The sequence below is a fragment of the Crocodylus siamensis genome, chromosome 12, assembly GCF_052110815.1.
Source record: "Crocodylus siamensis isolate JL-2025a chromosome 12, ASM5211081v1, whole genome shotgun sequence".
Taxonomy (NCBI): domain Eukaryota; kingdom Metazoa; phylum Chordata; order Crocodylia; family Crocodylidae; genus Crocodylus; species Crocodylus siamensis.
The window spans coordinates 13496545-13518714 of record NC_143406.1 but is presented as its reverse complement, the minus strand read 5'-3'; the positions used below and the strand labels follow the sequence as shown (position 1 = coordinate 13518714).

General features: G+C 44.5%; 1 protein-coding gene across 2 annotated transcripts in view; it reads right to left on the bottom strand.

Annotated features, from left to right (window-relative positions):
• The window catches only part of PLCH2 (phospholipase C eta 2), a 362294-nt gene that overhangs the window by 25383 nt on the left and 314741 nt on the right, over positions 1-22170 (bottom strand). For both annotated transcript variants that reach the window (XM_090024087.1, XM_090024086.1), the window contains 7 exons: positions 20254-20412; positions 19603-19644; positions 6653-6742; positions 4898-4998; positions 2872-2969; positions 1839-2021; positions 473-580 (listed from right to left, as the gene is read on the bottom strand). In XM_090024087.1, the coding sequence (XP_089880213.1) occupies positions 473-580; positions 1839-2021; positions 2872-2969; positions 4898-4998; positions 6653-6742; positions 19603-19644; positions 20254-20412 (781 nt within the window). The remainder of the gene's footprint in view (positions 1-472; positions 581-1838; positions 2022-2871; positions 2970-4897; positions 4999-6652; positions 6743-19602; positions 19645-20253; positions 20413-22170) is intronic.

Below are 22170 nucleotides of genomic sequence, written 5' to 3'. Positions count from 1 at the left end.
TTGGCTGCCCACGGGCCAGATCCCATGAGTTTGAGGCCACACTTGTGGGCTGGATACAGCCAGTTGGCAAGCCAGATCTAGCCCATGGGCCATATTTTGCACTCCTTTGAGAAAAAGGGTTTAGGGTGAGGAAGTGATGAATAAATGAGAAACGTACAAAGCAAAAAGGGAGGTGTTTTTCTTGGCATGTAACTTTTCCGGGACAAACCTGCTTCACTGAAGCCCAAAATACATCCTTCCCTGCTTGATGCTTTCCCCAGAGACACTCCTCTTGCATGTGTTAAAAGGAGTTCAGTACACTAAAAGGTCTGGCCCTAAAGAGGACTGCACCTGCACAGCTCTCTGTGATCCCCAAACAACGGTTCCCAAGCAACGGGCTCTGCTTAAAAGCTGCCCTAAATAGTAAGGAGTCTCCTTTGCATAAGCCCTCATTTCCTAAATGCAGCAGCACCCATCACAGGCTATTCCTTACCTTGACACATGCACTTTGGTTTGAGGACGTAGCCGCAATTCCCGTTGGCACTGAACTTGGCCCGGTTCAGCTGCAGCATTCTCCCCTCTGACTGGTAGTTTAGTGCAACTGTTGCAAAGAAGGAGGCACAAACACTAGGGCAGGTTGCTGCCAGCATCTCCCTTCACAGTACTCAATTTGAGCAAGTAAACCTACATATGTTTTAAGCCTTTTTTTTTCTGGTGGCAGAGACCCAGGGATGTAGGAAGGATGATTATATCCTCTTAGACCAAAGGCATGTCAGCTCTGAGGAGAGAGGTTTCCTGGAATATTGTTGTCAATTCAGTGCCTACTTGTAGGGCTGCTTACAGGGACCATATTCATTTCCATTTACCAGGCCTCACTGTATATGAGAAACGTCTGGATCACCCTACTCACTTAGCACCACAGAGCTATCTGACCAGCCCCAAATGCTGGTACAACTGGATGACCAGGTTATGAAAAAATCCCTCTCTCTCTGCCTCTCACTTGGGCCTGACCAGGTGACACCTCTCTTTCTCTCCTTGCTTTCTTTTTGGTTCAGGCTGGTCATCCAGGTTACCTGGCCAGATAAATTCCTGGGGGGAAGGGGGAGCACTTGCTTCCTGGAGGCGGGCATTTTGGAGCACCACAAGCAACATGCCCCTGTGATTTTCTGTAAGTAGAACCCTGGAAACTGGCCAGAAGTTAAGAATTATGTTTAGGCCAATCACGTCTTAAAAGGATTACTGTGTCCAATTACCTGTAAAAGACTCGCATTGCTTATGTTTGCTCAAAGTGTATTCTGACTTCCTTGTTCTAACCCCCACTCCCCCCAGCTCCCCACCTTTCTCTGATCAATAAAGGAATTGGGTTACAGCATGCCTTGCTGTGCTACTGTTGGCAGAGAGAAAGGAAGCCATTTGCTCCCAGCTTGGCCAGCAAAGTTTGCCTTTTATTGTCCCTCAGTTATCTGATGCTATCTTTGGATGCTTCAGGCTGAAAGAAGCACCCAGAAATATTATTGTGGGCAAAGCACCCCCAAGTTTTGCAGGGTCTGTGTGCCCCGAGCTGCACAGAGCCCTACCAGAGACCAGTGCTTGGGTGGTGGCAGTGTTAACCCAGGCTTGCGAGTGTTCTCTAGGAAGCAGGACAGCCAGCTGTAGGCTGCCCAGGGGAAACTCCCAAAGGGTGGTTTTAGGCCTGGCACAGTACCGCCCCATACTGTTCACACCACACAGATAACCCAAGCATGGTTTGGGAATGTGTTTCTGTCCTGCTTTTCTATCCAGACACAGTTTTGGTTCTTCAGCCATACAGTAAATAATCCCTATTTAAAAGAAATTAAACGTGCATTTTTTCTGCTTACCCAGCTGGCAGCCAGCATTCCAAAAGGGCTGGGGATTGTAGTTGCTAGAGTCTACCCGATAAGAAGATGGGTAGATGCGAGACAACTGGTGTTGGTTGAAGTGTAGATACTGTTCTGGCTTTTGCTGGAGTATCTGATGGGCCTTTGTCTCGCTAAAAGATGAGACCTGCCAACTGGAAGCGACTACAAGGACAGAAAGAAATGGGAGGGAATGCCTTTCCTTTTAAAAATGCCTCTAACAACATAGTCTCAATTACACATCATTCTCTAGTAAACACACCCTGAATAGATGTGTTTTGCTCTTTTTCACTGCAGCCAAGTCATTGTGCTATGTTCCATCCATGGAGGATATGAGGCTGGGAGAAACAGCCAGGTATAACAAGGAACCTAATCCTTCATACATTGCTTGAACCAAATTTTGGAGGGTGAAGATGCTTAAGGAGAGGGTAAGACCTGCTCTCCCTACTTTTCATATTATCATGGGTGGCATTTACACTTCTGAATTCCACTCAGGGTTAATCACAGAGAAATTTCCCAAGCAACATAATGCTGAAGTTTCAAAGCTGCATCTCAACTTTCAGAATTTATGGAAAGCTTTGACGATTTCTTTACTGCTATGAAAACAAGTTTTCATGTAGACAATACTCTCCAAACTGTTATAAATTCTGGCTGAGAGCAGCATGGAGGTCTGTTTAGTGTCTAATTGCTTCCTAGGACATAAATTGGCATAGGACAGTTTTAATCCCTACTGGCAGCAACTGCATGGATTATTACTACCTGTGGTTAATTTTATCCCCTTTAATTATGTTGTTGCACAAATTCTGATTCATTTTGCAGATTCAAAGTCAACTCAGATGCTCAGCCACTTTGAAATGCCCCAGACTGATTGCATGCAACTTTACTGTCAAATTCCCTTCAGGAAAAAAAGAACCAATTTGTAGTTAAGAAAAAGTCATAAGAATATGTCTTTCAAGCCAGTTTCTGAACTCCACGTAGAGCAATTAATTTTTAGAAGACATTTAGTTCAACTTACGTTCAGTTTCAACATCATGGATCCCAACAGATTTTGTGTACTTCACCAAGTCAGAAAGAGCACGGGAAAGCTTCATTGTTTTCTTCTGACGGCTCATCCTGGATGGAAAAAACAAACCCACTTTACATGGGAGGGTAAAGACATGTAGGGAATAAAGCAGAGTGCTGTAATGGATATAGAAATACCAGCTGGAGACTCACTAAAAACACATGATGCTGCCTAAACTAGCTCTTGAATTAAGACAGGGAAATGGCCTCCTTTTCTTATATGATAAAGACAAAGACTTTAATTTCCCAGGGAGAAATTACACTTTCAGATCCAGTACACTGGAAGGACTCTGACCTTGTACAGAAGGTTTGATTAGGGACTTTAAGGGTGGAAATAGAGGGTGCAGACAAAAGAGCAGCTCTCTGATGCAACTCATAGCACACTTTGCAGGAAGTGCTATGGGTTGCAACAATTCTCCAGATCTAACAGAAGTTTGCTGTTGGGTCTGGGAGTTGGGGGTTGCAGCTGCTTGCTACAAGCCTGCAGCCCAGTCTCTGTAGCAACTCCACTCCCCACGCCCAGCGCAGATGCTGTTCTCAGAATGGGAGGAGGGAAAGGTAGCAGAAGGAGTTCAATCAGGGGGCTCCAATCCACTCACCCCACTCTCCAGCACCAGCTGAAAAAACCCCAGACTAAATTCCCTCCATTCCCTTTCTCTGCTCCCATTCTGAAAACAGCAATGGGCTGGGAGCTCTCCAGACACAAGTTAGAGAACGTGCTCCATTTTGGAGCATGTTCTTCTGAACCCTCATGCAATGAGGATTCAGATTTTTGTGGGGTTGGGCCCTTTTAAAATAGTCTGCAATCATGCACTTCTGTTTGGTCATGGCTATAGCCCACCTTCTGGGGGCAGATCAGCTGAAAATTGTCTGCGCCCAGATGTTACTTATGTGCCACCATAAAAATGTTTATGAAGACATACAGTGAAAGCAAACAGACAGCTATACCTTCTGTCATGCCACAAATACTGAAAATTGTGTCCCCAATAAAAGGTTGACAATAAATTGAGCCACTTTATGGCAGCCCATATTTGTTTGTTTATGGCGGGACAAAATGGACAGCATGAAACTGCCTGTGATCTCCAGCCATCTAGAGCAGGGGCTCTGGAGACTTGAGGGGTCCAGTCCTGGACACCCCAGGAATTCCTGGATAGGGTTGGCCCCCTCAAGCCCGTGGACCACTTGCCTCGCTTTTGTCACTTACCCAGATGCATCCTAGCAATCTCTGGGGACATGTCTGGGTAAAAAGAGAAAGTGAAGGCTTCACTCCTACACAGGATGTATATCTGTGCAGCAATGATAGGTGTGTTGGGGAAATCCCACTGCAGGGGATTTCCCTGGTGCACTATCTGCAAGCAGGGAGCAGGGAATCCCTATGGGAGTTCCCTCCTCCTGGCTTGCTGATGCATGCTGGGAAAATCCCCTGTAGAGGGATTTCTCCACATGCAGTATCTGAAAGCAGGGAGTGGGGAAGTCCCCTCTGTGCTTGCAGACACACATGCAAGTGAAACCCTCTGCAAGGGATCCCCCACATGCATCTGCAAGTGCGGAAGCAGGAATCCCCTTACGAGTTTCCCACTTCCTGCTTGCAGATATGCACATGATGGAATCCCTCTGGAGGGGATTCCTTAGCTCCCTGACATGGGGTGGGGTGATGTTTGAAAGCAGGGGTACATTTGGGCATGTCATCTGGAGATGTCTATAGAAGTCCATGGAACATGATCAGCTGTTTCAAGCCCTATTGTCTGTTTCCAGTCTAAATATTTTTCCACTTCCAAGTACATTTAAATCCCAAAAAATCACCATTAAGATAATGCCCTGATCCTTCTCCTTTGCTTGAGGTTCTCACCCCAATCAGCACATGTTCCAGTTTGCCTTCAGCAGACTGGCTTGTACAGTTGAGACTTGGTCCCTAATTTCCTACATTTATGAACACACCACCACAGAGCACTGACTTATCCAGGATCCATGTTACCAACCTGCTGTAATGTACCGAGCCCCTTGCTAAGTTTCCTTGAGAGTCCAAGTCATCTTCTCCCTCTTCCAGACTAGATGCCCTTTTCAGTTTGCCTCCTTTTTTCTATGTAAGAGAAAAACAAATCCATGATACAGAACAGATACATTACGCAAACATGGTTTACTTTCTACTGGACATCAAGTATAGATCAAAGAACAATAAAACCAGAGAAAACTCTGGGGAGGGGAGAGAAGGAGAGTAGAGAAGGTGTCTTTGGATGCAGACAGAAATGACATTTGTGGTGCAACTGGCTCCTTGAAATCACTCTAAAGCTGTGCCCAAACAGAATCATTCAAAGCTGTGCAGAGCCCTTTGATAATGTGACAAATTAACCTTCATTGTATAAAGATTCAAATGAATCCACTCCTAAGCAGAGAGACTTCATTAATTTCTGTCTGCTCCTCAGATAGATTCAGATGCTGTCTCTTAATGGGAGAAGCCAGGGAAGGAAGGTCCCTTCTGGGGTTCTCAGCCCCACTGGAGTGCCCTCTTACCTTAGGGGGGCTCCAATATACCCACCCTCCCACTCCAGCGGCGCTGAGAAAACCCCAGAAAACCTCCCTCCCCTGCATTCTTCACTCGCTCACCGAGAGACAGCAACAAGGCTCTGAGAGTGGGGTGGAGCCAGGGGAAGAGACAGAGGAAAGTAGAGGAAAGCTCAGGCTCTCTCCCTGGATCAGCTCTGATCCTCCCGAACCAAAAGTGAACATCTGTTGGGTTAGGGGGAAAGGGGTCTGTTGGGTCAAGAGGGAAGTTAGAAACTCAAGGCAACTTCTGTGAACTGCCATGAGTTAGACCCAGGAGCTGCATTTCTGTCTGCATCCTTCATCAGAGCATGAATGCACACAGCTGGTACTAACTGTTCACAAGCCACAGGGCCATGTTAGCGGTGTGCCTAAGTGAGTCAGGAAATAACATAGGGCCCAGGTTTTCAAGAGACTAGTGATTTTTGGGGTTCTAAACTTGGCACTTTACAGGGTCCTGATTTAGAGAAAGGACCAAGCACTCATCTTCCTGGAAAGCAGGTCCCTTTAGAAGGTTTCAAGTTGGGCACCTAGAGTTCAGGATAACTAAAAATCAGTAACCATACTGGAAAGCCTTGACACAAGGACTTATCTGGTACAAATGTTACCTAGCTGTTAGGGCCACACAGAAAAACTGGTATCTGAGCAGCCCGAGAGACTTCCACACACAATTCTGCTTGATTATTTCAAAAGCAATTCACTCTGAGAAACTGGCAAACAGCAGCTTTGTACAAGACTCTGCAATATGCCAGAATTGATCTGTGCACACATGGAGGAGGCAGCCTGGGGTCAGAACCTTCTGATATGGGATTGTACATCTCTCAGTGAAAGGTGCTCCCCAACTGAAATCCCTGCAGCTGTTACTATTATTACTCTGTGCAAAGAGGGTATAATGAATGGGTTATCTCATATTTTGTTTCTCTAAACCATTTTGCAGTAAGCTGCTATATAAGGAGGTGCAGTAACTAATAACATTCAGGTTGGATCTTGGATACCTTTGGCATTTGATGGTAAGTGAAGCAAGTTAGAAAGAAAGGCAGCTGGTCAGCCTGTCTACCTGACCAGTGAAGAATGTGATGATGCCTGTCAGTGATGCAGTTACATCTCTCTCTGAGGCAGAAAGAATCCTCCTACCTGGGAGCCTGATGATTCCTTCTGCTGCAGGGTGAGATGTAATCTGCTGAGAAACTCACCTTGCGCTTGGAAAAACTGCCCATCAGTGAACGGCTGTGTCGTTTGCCGCTTGAGTCTTCCCCAGATTCTACATCATCCTCGAGTTTGTTCTAAGGGGACAAAGGAGAAGTACTAAGGAGAGGGAGCGAATAGGATAGTGGGCTGCACATGACCACAAAGGTTTGTGTATCCCATCCCAGTGCAACAACAAGAAGCGGTCAGGCTGATACCAATGCCCCTGATCACTGCAGTGCAAGACCCTGGAAACCACAAGCATGAGTATGTTGATTGATGTTTTCTGCTGGTACACTGATCACCCAAAAGCTCTTTCAGAGCTGACAGGTACCATGCAAGGTGCTACGCACCTGTCTTCAGTAACGTTAGCATCTTGTTCAACACAGCTAAACCTGAGTGACTTTAAACATATTTCATGCATCAATATCTGAATGTTTTGTGCCTCAGGATTTGCAGGGCAGGTGTGGAATGGGATTTACTTCACTGAGCTGCTGACTAGCTAAGTTAACTGGAATGAGCTCATTATTGGAGTGGTAGATGCACAATTGAAAATGCATAGTATTGCTACGATATCTCATGGTAAAAGATACAACATGCTTCTTCCAGCTGTTGAGGGGATCTTTTACTAAGGCCACTGGGCAAAGACAAGACGGCATAGACTCACCAAGTTTTGTTCGGGACTTAGTAATTATGGAAGGGACCCTGACTGCATTACAAAACACTGCCCAGACTGCTGGGTTTAAAAGAGTGCACAAAAGCAGGCACTAGAGCACTTCAGAAGTACAGTTCTGTTTCTAAACCTAACCTAGAATGACTTTCAAAATGCTTGCTAAGTGTCTTGTCTACAATAATTCTAATTTGTATAGAACAACCTTTCTAAGCTTTTCTTGTAGCTAATTATAATCTCTAAAATGACAGTGCTTCAAGTTCATGCACTACAGTCTGTGGGTTGAGAACATTTTTATAAATAACCATTATTATAAAATTAAAATATAAATGTGAATGCACACAATATAGACCTTTTTAAAAAAAAAAAGAACTAATTTTTAAATGCACATTGTTCTATAATGGAAAACAAATCCTTTGTGTTGAAAAGCCATCACCTGTGTACATTTTATGCTCCAATTCCTCCATGTTTGAGACAGAAAAAAAATGTTGCATCTCTGACAATGCTCTTCACCTGGAATCATCATTAACTGAGTGCATTCGGCTATAGAAGCTGAAGTCATTAATAAAGAATTTTTACAAAAAACCTAACAAAATCCAACAAACTAAGCTGCTAAACACCTCTCCCTCCAAAGTCCCAATTTACATTTTCAAAGGCTGCCACACTCCATTATTCACTTGCAATGATAGATTATCCCTCTGTATAGGGTATGAATTATAAAAAGAGTTAGTATAAAATCTCATTATGAACAAACTAGAAAGATTTCTAAATGGAATCAATGAGAGAGATGTTTTTCTTCATAAATAGCTTTTACATAAACAATGTAAGAGACTAACAAAAACCCATGACAAAATATTATGACAGAGGGAAACGTGCTCTTCTTCTCTACCTTCTTTGTACTCTTGGCCAGAATCAGATCTTGGGGTACTGTGAAAAGTAACATGAATTAAATAGAATTGAGCTAGATTTGTCCCAGTCTGCGATCACATTCATCCTGTCTCAAGGTGTGAGGGAAAGGAAATGCAGTAGTAGGGAGAAGCTTTGTTAAATAGTGTAAAAAGGGTTTCTGACATATCTTCAGCCAGTAAAAATAGGAGATATTTATAGCTTTGGGCCAAACTACAGAACATAGGGTCTTATGTGTTACAGCACTTTACAGATCAGAGTTTTGGTGAGATTCCCTTATTTGATGTACCTGTTGGGAACACAAGCCCCAGCCTTTCTTCACCTCATACCGTGCCGATCTTGGTGCATATACAGCAAAGGGAACCCCCGAACAACAGAGGTAACCATGACAATGGGAGAAAAAAGTAGAGGTCTGAAGTAAGCAGAAGATGGTGATAGGCAGGAACTACTCAACAGGGTCCTTGGAGGTAGGCATTATTAGGCAGGCATTATTAGCTGGGTTAGTTGCAACTCTATTTCATAAGCAAAATACCTACAGTCATTAGATATTACATTCACTAATGTGGCCACACAAACTTCTCGCTCATCCAACACACCATCAGCAAAGCAGCCTTCAATGTCACTGACTAATCTAAAGATAAGGAAATGGCCTCCCAAGTGTACAGAAGAAGTCAAACCTGATGGAAAACCCCTATTGAATTTAGTGGGAATGAAGAAAATAGGCTTCCAAAAAGTCAAACTACAACAATAAAGCTGAAACCATTAAATGTAAAGGTTATCTGGCACAGGGAAAATTCTGTAGACTTCCAAAGCCCTGGTTTTCTATTCAGCCCTACACAAGTGTTCCTTAAGGGAAGCTCACAATATCCTCAAACTTAAAAGCAGCACACAGTAGAGACTGGTAGTCTACAAGAGCTTTGCAGTGTACCTCTAGAGGGCAATGGTCCCCCACACAGAAAACACAGCTACTTCGTGAGTGGTCACTGAGCAGAGCTATTAGGAAATTACCAATGAGTGTGCATGTGTGTGTGTGTGCACAGGCTGGGTGTCTATGTGCTTGTGTGCATGCATGCGTGTGTGTGTGTGTGTGTGTGTATGTGTGCATGAGTGCATGTCAAAGCCCAGTCCATCAAAACCACAAAGTTTGCCAGAAATATCCTAGGGTCAACAAAAGGTTTGGTTTAGGAAAAGTTTCTCAGGAGCAGAAGAAGATTCCTGGTGAGAGTAAGAGGGAAGGCTCGCATTCCTAGAACAGGCAACACCTGGTGCCCAGTGCTGTCACTGGGGAGAGGGCTCACTAGTTAGGAGTCCCAACTGTGTCTCAATCAGAGTAGGGACTCAAAAGTGGGTCTTCCACACACCACAGGAAAGCCCTGAGTGCCAGGAGACTCTTGCCCTGGGGTGATTCTCGCTCTCTTTTTTTAATATGAAAAACTTCAAATAAGTTTGGACACTACCCCGATACTTCACAGGACAGAGCTCACATAGTTTCACAGGAAGGGAAAATCCACTCCCTGTCTAGTTCTAGTACTTGTAGTGTTTCAGGAGTGGGGGAGCAGAACTTTTATATTTTTTAAATGAAAAAGAAAAGATTATCAATTATTGGCACAACTTTTCAGATCTGAGCCAACGCAAGGTAACACATCTCTTCTACGTGCAAACATTGCACATACATCAGCACTGGAAAATTTGGAGCTTAAACTACTTGAACAGTTTTCTTTCTTAAATTTTAACGTGTTTTTTTTTTCAAGAAGCTATTTGTAGGTATAAAATATTCAAGCTGTAGCAAATCTCTTTAATAACTTACAGGAGCATGTAATAAAACAACATTATTTATAAATAGTTAATTCCTGACAATCTGTCAGAACAGGTGTAGCTGTTGTTAAAATAAATGCTCGTGCGGAGCTCAACACACAGTGAGAAGCTGTTTAATCATGTTACACAACTGTGTGCAGCTGACAAAGCAATACTGCTCAGACCCATTCAGGAAGAGAGAAGGTCAAGCCTTGGATCCAGAGTGAGTATCAGTGTTGAAGTCTGAGTCTGCAGGTAGCCATGCATGAACTGTGTGGAGTCCTTAGCTATTACTAATAATGGAAACAATTAACAACAGTGTCTATAAAGGGATCAGCTAAGCTTCCAGTTTCTGCATATTACAAAATTTCCACTTCTGAGAGTTTTTCATGCTACAGAAAGAGTCTCAAGAATTGTGTCCACAGTATGACATGCAACCTGCGAGTTAGGTCCCTCTGCCAAAGGAATGGTACAGGAAGCCATCCTGTAATGCGCATGCTTGCCCTGCTCACTCGGGAAGCATTAGAGGTTACAAATGGAGCCTGCCATACATTCTCAAATCCCCCATGCCAGAATATCACAGCCAGACTTCTAGGCCCGAGCTGACAGCTGCTTGTGCTCCCAAAACCTTAACAACCTCCAAAGGACTTGCTCTCTGGTTTTTGACAGAACAAATCTGTCAGGACAGAAATGGGCAATAGCTTAAAAGGAGCAGGAGCCCTTGCACAATTGCTTCTGGGCTATCCCACGTGAAGCAGTGAGAGGGAAGCTCTCCAAGACACAGGGCAGCCCAGGGAACTTGGTTCTAGCCTGTAACATTGCCAGACAGAAAACCTCAGCTGAGAAATCACATGCATGTGAAAGAGAAAGGCCCAGAAATACTTCTGTGGCCTGAAAAAAAATGAGCTAAATGGGCATTACTTACAGACCCCATTGCATGACAAAGGCCTCTGACGAATAGGAATGAAACATGTTAAATGATAGGCATTGAAGCCATTTACCATGAGGTCAGCATAATCAAGCCATCAAAGTCAGCAAGGTACAAGCAGCTTGCTTTTCATGTCCTTCAAGGCTTCTAGACCCAAATGGTAATGTTTCTTCTATTAAACAAGCCATTTCACAGGCCAGGGCCCACTGATGGAAATGTGGGAGGAAATCACTAATTTCCTTCTCTACCTTTATGAATTGGACTTAGGGCCTGAAATTCCTTCCTCTAAGACATGAACTCCAGAATTCAGGTCAAATCCACCCCTGGGTGAAGCCAGAGCAATTGGGATTAAACAGGCTCCCACAGCAAAAAGGAGAAAGGCCCAGGACTGGAGCTCTGGAGTGGCCTCGCTTACTTCCCAGCATTGCCACAGAGCCACTGCAGAACCTTAGAAAGTCATGCAATGTTTCTCTCCCTTGTTTTTCCTTTATGCACATGGGGCAATAATTCTCCCTGACTCCAACTAGTCTAGTTAGATTTCAAAACATGGGGGGCAGGAACAGGAATGTCCACAGACCCAAGAAGAGGCCTGGTATCAGCATTGTCACCTAGTCACCGTGACAGCTCACTCTTTGGCTCTGGTGGTGCTAACAAATCAGGTTGAAGCAGTCAGTTCAATACCAGCTTCCACCTGATGTTCTGTTGCTATAAACGGGCAGGATGACAGAATACCCACTTCTCCCTGCCGGCCTGTTACTTCTGTCACCGCTGTACTCCGTGGAGCTGCGGGGAAATGGACCGGCCAGCTCGGCAGCGGAGTCCAAGAAAAAAGGCAAACAAAATGTTAGGGATTATTAAGAAAGGAACTGTAAATAAAATAGAAAGTATCTTTATGCCACTTTCTAATTCCATGGTGTGTCCACACCTAGAATACTCTGCCCAGTTCTGGTCCCCACACCGCAAAAAGGATATCGAAGACCTAGAGAAGGTACAGAGAAGGGCAACAAGGATGATCAGTGGTACAGTGAGACTTTTATACGAGGAGAGACTAAAGAGGCTAGGCCTACGCAGTTTAGAAGAGAGGCACTTGAAGAGGGAGATGATAAGCATTTACAAAATGCTAAATGGTGAAGTAAAAGGGATTTACTGTTTATTCTCTCTCACAACAGGGGTCACAAAATGAAACTAGTAGGTAGTAAGTTTAAAACTAACAAAAGAAAGTTCTTTTTCATGCAGAGTGTAATTAGACTGTGGAGCTTATTGCCACCAGATGTGGAAGCTGACAGTCTGGCCAGATTCAAAAAGGGATTGGACATTTTCTTGGAGGAAAGGGGCATCAGTAGCTACTGAGTGTGGGAATTAGGGATACAGCCTCTGAATCAGAACTTCCTAGACCTTAAATGCTGGAGGCTGCAAGTGAGAGAGGAACAGTGGAAAGAACTATGGCCATACCTAGTTCACCTTCCCTTTCAGTATCTATTTTTTGTCACCATGACACAGGACACTGGGCAAGATGGACATATGGTATGACCCAGTAAACATCTTACTCTTATGTTCGGATTATCTGAAATCTGGCTTCATGCCATTCTGGAAGGAAAAAAAACCCTGTGTAAAAGAAGTTCTCTGCTCAAGGCCAATGATTTCCTCTGAAGCAGTTTATTTGATGGGCTGGCTCAGGGCCATGAACCTGAAAGTTTGTGTTACCAAAGAGCTGCAGCTCCTAGGTCAGCCACGCTCCGGCTGCCTGTCAAACCACTTGGTGAGCTGAAGAAGAGTTGTGAACCTGGGCATTTGGGCTCCCCAGAAGCCCACAGGGCAGGAAGTCAGGCAGGTTTCCAGTGAAACCCGGCACACTCGCATCGCAGCTACAAACACCAAACCTCTTGTGTATCACTTCAATCCCAGTGCCTCAGGAGTCTCTGAGAACAAACAGCAATCGCTTAAGCATTCAAGCACTTAGGAAGCCTCAGCACAGATTTGTACAAATGGGATCATATATTACATATGACCCACAAAGAAGTTCCCAACCAATTCTTCTGCTCGCATGTGCATTGTGTCCCTCATGAGTCAGCCTAGGAAACCTTCAGACAAGTAGCTTTTAAGAAGAGCTATTAAGCAAGTAAGAGGAAAGTCTCTTATTGGCAGTCACAATTTGGCAGCTGGCTGCAAGCAATCTAAGGGATTGAACCACATACCACCCCCCGCAACCAAGTGCCCTTCAGAACCGGGTGGGCACATCTGCGCACATGTGTGCTTGTGTGCATTTTGCTGGGGGTGAATGATGGGAATCAGGCATTTCAGGGTTCAATGCCCAGTCCCATGGCTGGCCACATTTCTCCCTTCTGTTACTGCAGGGCAGATAACTGTGCTGGGAATAAACAGGCAGGTATAACGTATCTCCATTGTCCAGCCCAATGAAAATTAAAGAGGACTAAACATTCCCTCCTACAGGGACACAAACTGCCACTCCATATCCAAACAGCTTCATTTTGCTGCCAAGATGCAGAAGATATAGTTTTCTCTGATTGGATTGCAAGCTGCAGCAGCGGCACATCACAGCACTGCCTCCTGCAAAGCTACATACCCAAAATATTTACAGTGCAACTTTCCTCCTGCTGGAATGCAGCTCTTAGCTTAAGGGCTATTGTTATTTTGCATTATGTAATGTATGATCCCATTTGTGCAAATCCACGCTGAGCCTGCCTAAGTGCTTGAATGCTGAAATGATTGCTGTTCAGTCTCCGCAAGCTGAGCCCTTGTACACTGTTCCTAGCATTTCACTTAATTCTGAGTCTCAGTTATTTTCTGGAACAAAGCCACTGAGAGCTGCTGCCCCCCAAGGCAGTCTATTCCCTCTGTCCCCTCTACACATGCAGAGGACTGAAGTGATGCACAAAACAATGAATTTGTTTGGGCATTGTGCCTGCCTCAAATGCAGCTTTCCTTCACTGAGCCAGGGAGCAAGCTGCTGGGAAGACAGAAGGCACAGACCCTGCATCTTCAGGGCAATTCCTGCTACACCTCTGCAGAAAAGGGTCACAGTTCTGCTTAGTAATGGGAATGCTCATGTCACTCTTAATTAATGACTGCATTCCTCACACTCTGGGCAGCCAGCACCACTTCACTGTCTACAGGACGATTAAAATATCAGCAAAGTTTCAAGGCATTTCCTGTGAATGGCTACCAACCTCAATAGTCCCCTGGACCAAAACTGCCCCAGTATTCAAGATGAACCAGACAGGTGGGTCTAGTCCCCCCTTGGAAGTGCATGTCCTACCTGTGCCACCACAAGGAAATACTTCAACTTTGTAGTGGTCTAAAAGAGAGGTCCGTTTTTGTTGGCTGTTTACACAATGCCAAGTTTGTTCTGAACAATTTTTCTATGGTCCTATGAACTATTGTGCAGTGCTGCTGTATGCTTACTGAATCCCACCCCAGATGTAGCTGCATTTCAATGGGGAGAAAAAGGGCTACAGATGCATGTGACTTGCTTTTACAGCTTCTTTCTAAACTAAGCTCCTGCCTGATTTCCATGGGAGCTTGGCACACTACAAAAAACCCCACACTGGCAGATCTACACAGAACTATTTCAGAGATGCTTATGTGCAATGTACACACACCACTAAAGTCATGCAAATGCAGGTTTACTTAGGATGAGAGTGGCCACTTTATTATTGAGTTAGGGTACCAATGGGTCTGGGCTGCTGCTCAACCAGCATTTAGTTGTGGATGTGGTGGCAGTGGCCAGGGCAGGTTGATGGTTGGAACAATATAAATAATAGGGCTGGCAAATGATTAAAAAATGTGATCACAATTAGTTGTACAATGAAAAAATTAATCTAAATTACTTGTAATATTAATCACACAGCTAAAAACTCAAAATTATACTAAGAAAAACTGAAAATTATGCAAAATTGTGCAGGTACTTTGTATGGTTAGGAGCTGCATGAGGTGGCTCCACAGGAATCTCACCCCCACCCGCTGGCAGCTGCCTCCACAGGGGCACAGGGAGTAGGGCCACCATTGCCAATGCTTCCCAGGGGCCCTGACCCGGGATCCACAAGGACCCACAGGCCCTCGTGCTGAAGCTCTCAGGTGGTCCTGACCCGCCCAGAGCCTGAGCTGTGGGGCCCAAGGGTGCCAGGTAGCTCAGCGCCACCTTCCTCAAACCCCTGGCACTACCAGCCTGACTGCTGAGGGCTCTGAATGGGGGCCGTGGGTGTACCCAATCTCCTGCCCCTTCCTGCTGCAGCCGCCTGGAGCCTGCGCCTGGGCTGCCCTACAGCTTCTCTGCACTGCCACCGCGGCCCCACTGGGCAGCCCAGAGGCAGTGGTGACAGCAGCAGGGCAGGGCAGCTTGGGCGCAGGCTCCAAAAACACGTGTGCAATTAACATGTTAAAAAAATTAACGTGTTAATTGGTTCCTGCGTTAATTGCACACATTAACAGCGACTAATTGGCAGCCCTAATGAATAAATATTCATCTTGAAACTTCTAAAATTATTGCATTACCATAGTAACAAGGGCTCCAGCTAAGCTTTAAGCCAGCATTGTGCTAAAAGTTGTAAAGTACATAGTAAAAAAATCTCAGCTTCAAATAGGTTGCAATGTAAACAGAAAAGAAAAAGGTGGGAGAAGGGAAGTCTTGTCTTCCCTTTGCACATGGCCAAACTGAGGCACACATATCCCTACTAACTCACTTAAACTACTTTGAAAATCCTGCCTTTGTGACTTTGCAGACATTACACAGGAGTTTGTAGAAGAGGAGAAACTAACCCCAGCTCAATACCTTAGCTGTAAGGGCTAACATTGATTAGAGAAGAATTGTTCAGATACCAACACCTCACTTCCCCCACTTCAACAGCATCAAAGCCAGCTCTAACCAATCTGCAGCACTGCATAGTGCATGATATGAAAACAATCTTGTGTCCTTCTTTTCTGAATAAACCTCCAGCCCTTGAGCAAGGCCACATCCATGAAAACCTATGGCATCAGCCCCTAAGACAGACACATGCCCTCCCATCTACTTTCCATAAGCACAAGTGCCCTGTGTGGCACATTGACACTTACTGCAGTGGATCTTCTCTCTCCCTTTCTCCAGCTGCTGGGGGCAGGGTATGAGTGCATGCCCAAGGCTCCTTGCTCTTTTATGAGACACTTGGCCATATGTTCTTAACATCTTCTTCCATGGAAGCAATTGATGGGTAGCTTGACTTGCAGGCTGGCATTTCCAGATACCAGCCCTGCCTTCCTCTCTCTCTTATTCCTGTCCCCTTTCAGAAATGGCTTTGAGCTGTTTGCCAGACATCACTTTCCAATGTGGGTGGGTTTTGTTTGGTTTTGTAGGAAATTAACTCCCTAGGTCCACCCCCCCCACCACCACTTTAGCCCCAAGGGACTACCTTTTTCACTGCTTTCCCTGTGCAGCAACAGTTGCTAAAGGGCCTGCAGAAAAGTGATATTAATGGTTTCTTACAGGAAAATCAAAGACTTGCATGCTTCGCTGCTCTGCAAGCATCTGATGGAACATGCTAAACAGGGATGCTGGGACTGGACCGACAATAAATATTTATCATGATTAAGGGAAAAGCCAATAAATGCCATTAGAGCTCCAAGCAAAATTAGCTCCATGCTGCAGAGCCGAGTCTTCACTATCTTTCAGGATTAACTGCGATTATGCACTGACTCCACCAACACATGGAGCTTTCCAAATAATAAACCTTGTACCTAACAACTAAATTTAACTGAATTCCCCTCAGCTAGCTGGGAGGGCTGCTTCCAACCCTGGATGGAAAGGTCCCATTTCTAATGCAACACAATCCATGCTCCCTTTGAAAGCCAGACAGCCCCCTTGGTGCAAGGACATGGATATTTTACAGATGAGCCTCTCAGAACTCCAGTGATGGTGCACTTTGTTCACCTTTGTACTGTGTGAAGCACCAGGAGCTCAGACAAACTGGACAGGATGACTGACTGCAAGCTCAGAGCCCTTTGTCCTGACTGGTTGCTCTTTAAGGTGCAAATAAGTGAAGGTTTCTCTGAAGGAGCTGTCCAGGCCCTAGGCTGGGTTAGGTGCACATGGGACTGGCACTAAAACAAGATTCAGTAACTCCACCTGCATTCCCCCAGTGTTTCCAATCCCATCCTTCAATGCAGCACTGTGGGTACAACTTGAATTGCTGCACTTCTTGCTGGTCACCTCTAATCCCAAGCTGCCACCCACCCTGTCATTTTGGATCTAGGCCTTTCAAACAGGGAGTCTTTCCAACATCAGTCAACTGTGCTGCAGTTCAGTATTGTAGAGATGGGGCTAGGCTGTATGGCTCTGATGCAGAACTTCCACCTTCCTCAGGGCCCTCAGGTTTGCATCCAACCCCCAGAGCCCCTGTTCCATGCTCACCAGTGGGGGTCACAACCTACTTGAAAGTGGCTAACATGGCAGTCACAGGCAGAGCAGCAGACTTTGAGTAGAAGTTTGCCTAGCGCTTGAAGTCCACAAGAAAAAAGATCTTTTGGGCCATTGAGTCCAAGGCAGCCACATCACACATCCATCTGATAAACAGATCAACATCCATCTTGAACTCGGTTAGGTTTTTGGCCCCCACCAAAGGAAGGCTATATTCAAGAACCTTTTTCTTTCCTAGTCCGTTTGTATCCATTCATTTCTCAGCTAGCAGGGGGCCAAGGAGTCAGAGATCGCTCCAAGCTCTGCCACAGATTTGGCTCTGAGCAAGCCCCTGTCTTGGTATGTAAATACAAGATGAGATTTAGCAGCTTTGCAGGCAGGCTGTGAAGGTTCATTCATTAATGGCTGCAAAGGGGTTGAGATCTTTGAATGGAAAGCACTAGAAAGGGCTCAGTATTACCAGTTTTAGCAGTGAGATGGAGCTGCTGAAGAACAAAAGCAACTCACTGAAAGCAGAATAGCCACAGCCACTGAAGAAGAAAGCACCACCTAGTAGCAGAAATGCTGGACTATGACACAACCAGAGCTGCCTCCAATGAAAGGTTTTTCTGAGTTCTCTGGGCAGCATCAGCTGCTCTTTCAGGGGACACTAGAGATGGTCATTCCTGTTCACAAACAAACTGTGTTACTCTAAAACTATGGTCTGCTAGATCCCAGGACAGTTCCTTAGTTAACAGAACTCACCTGCATAAAAAGAGTTCCCTCTGTTCCCACATCATGCTTGGCAGCTTAACCAACCATGCCCTACAGTGTTAATAATCTGGGCACCCCTTCTGATTAGGACGTGATTAATCAATTCTGCTGTAGCATCTAATTAGAATGCTCCAGCGTGTTGCAGCGTCTTGTATATCCAGTGTCCCTGCATTTGAAAATGGTGTTAGGGGCGCTTTAACTAAAGCTGGTTGAATGAGCTTTAGTTAAAGCGCCCCCCTGCCATTTTGAAATGCAAGACACTGAATACGAGAGATGCTGTGAGCATTTTAATTAGAGCGGCTCCCAAAAGCTGCTCTATTTAAAACATCCTCCCAAACTCCAGAGTATATGCATAGGTTCCCTTTGGTTTCAAGAGGATGAGGAAAAGGGAACCACTCAGCAAAGCAACAGAAATAGCCCATGAAAAGCACCCAGGCTACTTTGGTAATGCAATGGCAGCATTAGCCATTCAAAACTTTCACCCTGCTGTAAACAGACCAAGTAATTTATGGGCACCTGGAAGGATATTCAGTATGGAAACAATCCACTCACTCCTACCCTGTCTATTTTCATGGGGCTAATCAGAGCTGGTGAGGAATAGTTGTTCACAATTTTTTTCCAAACACCTCTGCAATGAATCAACCTAAAGTCACCTCTGCTTATCTTACTCATGGTTAAATACTCAGTTATTTCCATGGAGTTTAATTGCATGATTCAGGATATCATTGTTTGGCTTAGAATAATAAATAACAACATCAGAGCAAAATGAACAGAAGTCTGTCAAAAAAGTAGAGTCCTCTGGATTTCCCAACTCCTGTTACTGTATCTCCTATTGAATCTCACAACATTTGGTGTTCCAATTAAAGACCTAGCTGCTGGTGGATTACACAAGAAGCTTGGCTTCCATTAAAAAAAACCCAAAGTTTCTAGCTCATGATTTGAGACAGAAATTTGAAAACATGACTCCTAAGGGTTCAAAACCTAGGAACCAAATGAAACAAAGAAACTATATAACTATATACATCCTGGATTTTGGGCCTGAAGCTTGATTTTCAAATGCTTGGGATTGGTAGTATTCTGTATTTGTAAATTATACCAAGAACTTCAAGATCAGAATCTGAATTATTTAAAGGGGCAGAACTGACTTTATGTGCTACTGACATGCTTTCTGGGAAGGTAGGGGTTCAAATATTTCAAAATGCATGTAGATGTCCTCCTCAATAAAGTCAAACTGGACCTAGAGTTTTCTGTGGATTACAAATGAGAGCCAGACTTTAGCTCCTGGTTCTTAAAACTCCTCTTAGAAACTGTCTTTGTGTACCTGGAGATTGTACTGCTGAAGTTCAGCATTATACAGTTAACTTGAAGTATAATTTGTTACATTGCCAAAAAGACTCTTTCTCATGCACACAGCAGCCACTGTAGTACATGCCTAGGGCCTAGAGAGTTTAAAGGGTATTGATTGACTTGGGGTCAAGAGAGGGGATTTTGTTGGACTTACCATAGGTTTGTCTCCTACCGAATGTGCCATGGAACTGTATTTCTGCAAAAGGAATAGTCACATGAGAAGACGGGGCCAGCATTCATCCAGCATTTCTAACCAGCAAACAAAATTATCCCTTGCCACAGTAATCCACATGCTTTTATTTATACAAAGCATAAAGATCATCCATATAAAGTAACACTACTTATTACAAAAACCCATCTTGGGGACAAACAGCTATTGATATTAAAATGAAACACCTGGGCATAGAGGAAAAACTGAAAAAGAATGAAACAGTTAAGTGTAGACACAATACACTGGCATACGTATCTCATCTCTTCCTCAAAAGACTGCTCCTGGCTTAGCCTCCTGAGGAAGGTGAGTGCATTTTATTTTTAGGCATGCAACTAAACTTCAGGAAGTCAGGATGCATATTCAGCTCCCTAACAGATGTGTCCTGACTCAACAAAGAGGCTGGGCCATGGGAGCTACAGGGGCTCAGTGCCTCAATAAAGCAAACGTGTTCCATGCACTTACAAGCCCAAGTTTAGGCTCCCTGCTTTGAAAACCAGGCTTTATCATCATCATTAACACACTGTACATCGAGTAGCAAGACCAACATTTAAGAAATCAGATCTATTACATGTAGAGTTGATACAAGATTATCACCTTCTTGATGTCTGACTTGTGGCTGAGCTTTCCAGATGAGGGCAGAGTGGTGACTGTAAAATTGTTTGGATCTTCACAGTCACGGATTTTGGATTCCTTTATCAGCGAGTCAAGTTTCTTCTTTGCTATATTTTCTACTCGCTTCCGATTGGTGGAAGCCTACAAACAAAGCAGTTCAGTTAAAGGAAGGCAAAGGTGCATGAAGCCCTAATTATTCCAGCCAGGGTTAATGCAAATTAAAATGTTACATTAGAAAAAGAAAGAGGAACATGAAGCAAAAGAAAAACAGAAACAAAAACAACACCAAGACCCCACACTGGACTGAGGCTATTAATGACTACGGGTCATGCCAAATAGCCCAGCAGCCTCTTCACTTGTACATTGTGAAGCACAGTATCATTCTCAGTTGTCACCTGCAATGATAGGTGTGCCCAATGCCAGACTTCACAGTAGATACGCAAGCACGTGAAGTCCTACATTTAGGTGTTAATTCTAAAGCGGAACTAGAGTACCTGAAGTCACAAAGTGAAATTACTTGAACAAATTCACAGAAAAAAAGATCTGCTTGAAAGGAACCCAAACTGATCAACAACAAAAGCTACTCAAGTGGCACATGCTTTGTTACCAAATCATTGATGTGCTGCCTGGAAATAACTAATATTGAGATGGCTCCCCCTGCACGTTTGACTAACACTTGCTACATTTCGCAGTGTTCATTTATGAAAATAGGCTGATATATTCCAGCCTGGTGAATGGACCAAGCCATTTCCAAGGCACTTCAATTTGTTGTGACTGTGTGTGGAAAGGCTGACTACAACAGAGTGTATCTTTTGTACATCAAGTCTGATGGAATTGCCAAGGACAGCACCAATTTGCCATGTGGAAGCTTGATTCTGCACCCACGGCGGATGCAGAATCCAACTGAATGGAATGAGGGAGCAGCTGGAGAGTCGGGACTTAAACATTACAAAGGTAGTACTAAATTGCATCTTCCTATCCAGTTCTCCCATGAAGGCTACAGCATATTTAGGGGAAAGGGGAATAAACGGAATGAAGACAGAAAATCAGGGCTCTCGTTTCTATTGGTGCCGTTTAATGTGGGTGATTCACAAGTTTGGATCTTTAAAAATGGCAGAAGAAAAAGCAGACAGTGTTTTCTTAATGAGCCTTAGAATGTCCTGATTAATTCCCTTGGGAAACAAGCTGTTGTTTACTGTGCTCCCTGAAGGCTCCTCTAAAGTGAGCGGCGTCTAGCAAATCTGGAATCCCAGACATCAGTGAAAGCCAGACCGAGACAAATCGCCAGGTAACAAAGGGAGAGAGGAAACACCTATGCAGGATTTCCTGAAAGAAATGCATCTAGCCATAAACTGTAGCAGAAACACTCCAAAAGGAAAAACAATTCTCCTTCTAACATCCATCTCTCCACCCATCTGATCTGCAAGCAGAACATAAATTTCATCTTCTGTCACTGAAGAGCTTGCTTGTGATCTGTTTGGAAGAAGACCTGAGTCAATGTTCATTTGCAAGCCTCAAAAACCCTCCTTTACCTAAGTATCGGGGTGTTTATCTGAACCTTTTCCAATCAGATGAGACTGGAAATCCTACAAGAACAGGCCCATCATTTTCCCAGGTTTCCTGGTTCCAGCTGGGCTGTGAGAACAGTCCCCTTGCTGCCCTCTGGTACCTGGAGCACTCTGTTAAACCCAGGGAATGCAGACAAAGGTGTGCAGAAAATGCGAGAACAGCAAGTCTGAGGAAGTTTGCCTGTCACAACAAAAGGTACAGTTCACGTTTCTGGTTGTAGTTTGCAGATGGGGAATGTCCCATTGGGTCTCAATTTATCCAGTTTCCCCATCTCTAGCTGCTCCACATATCCAGTTATAACACAGGTGGGTCACACTTCAAACATGCATA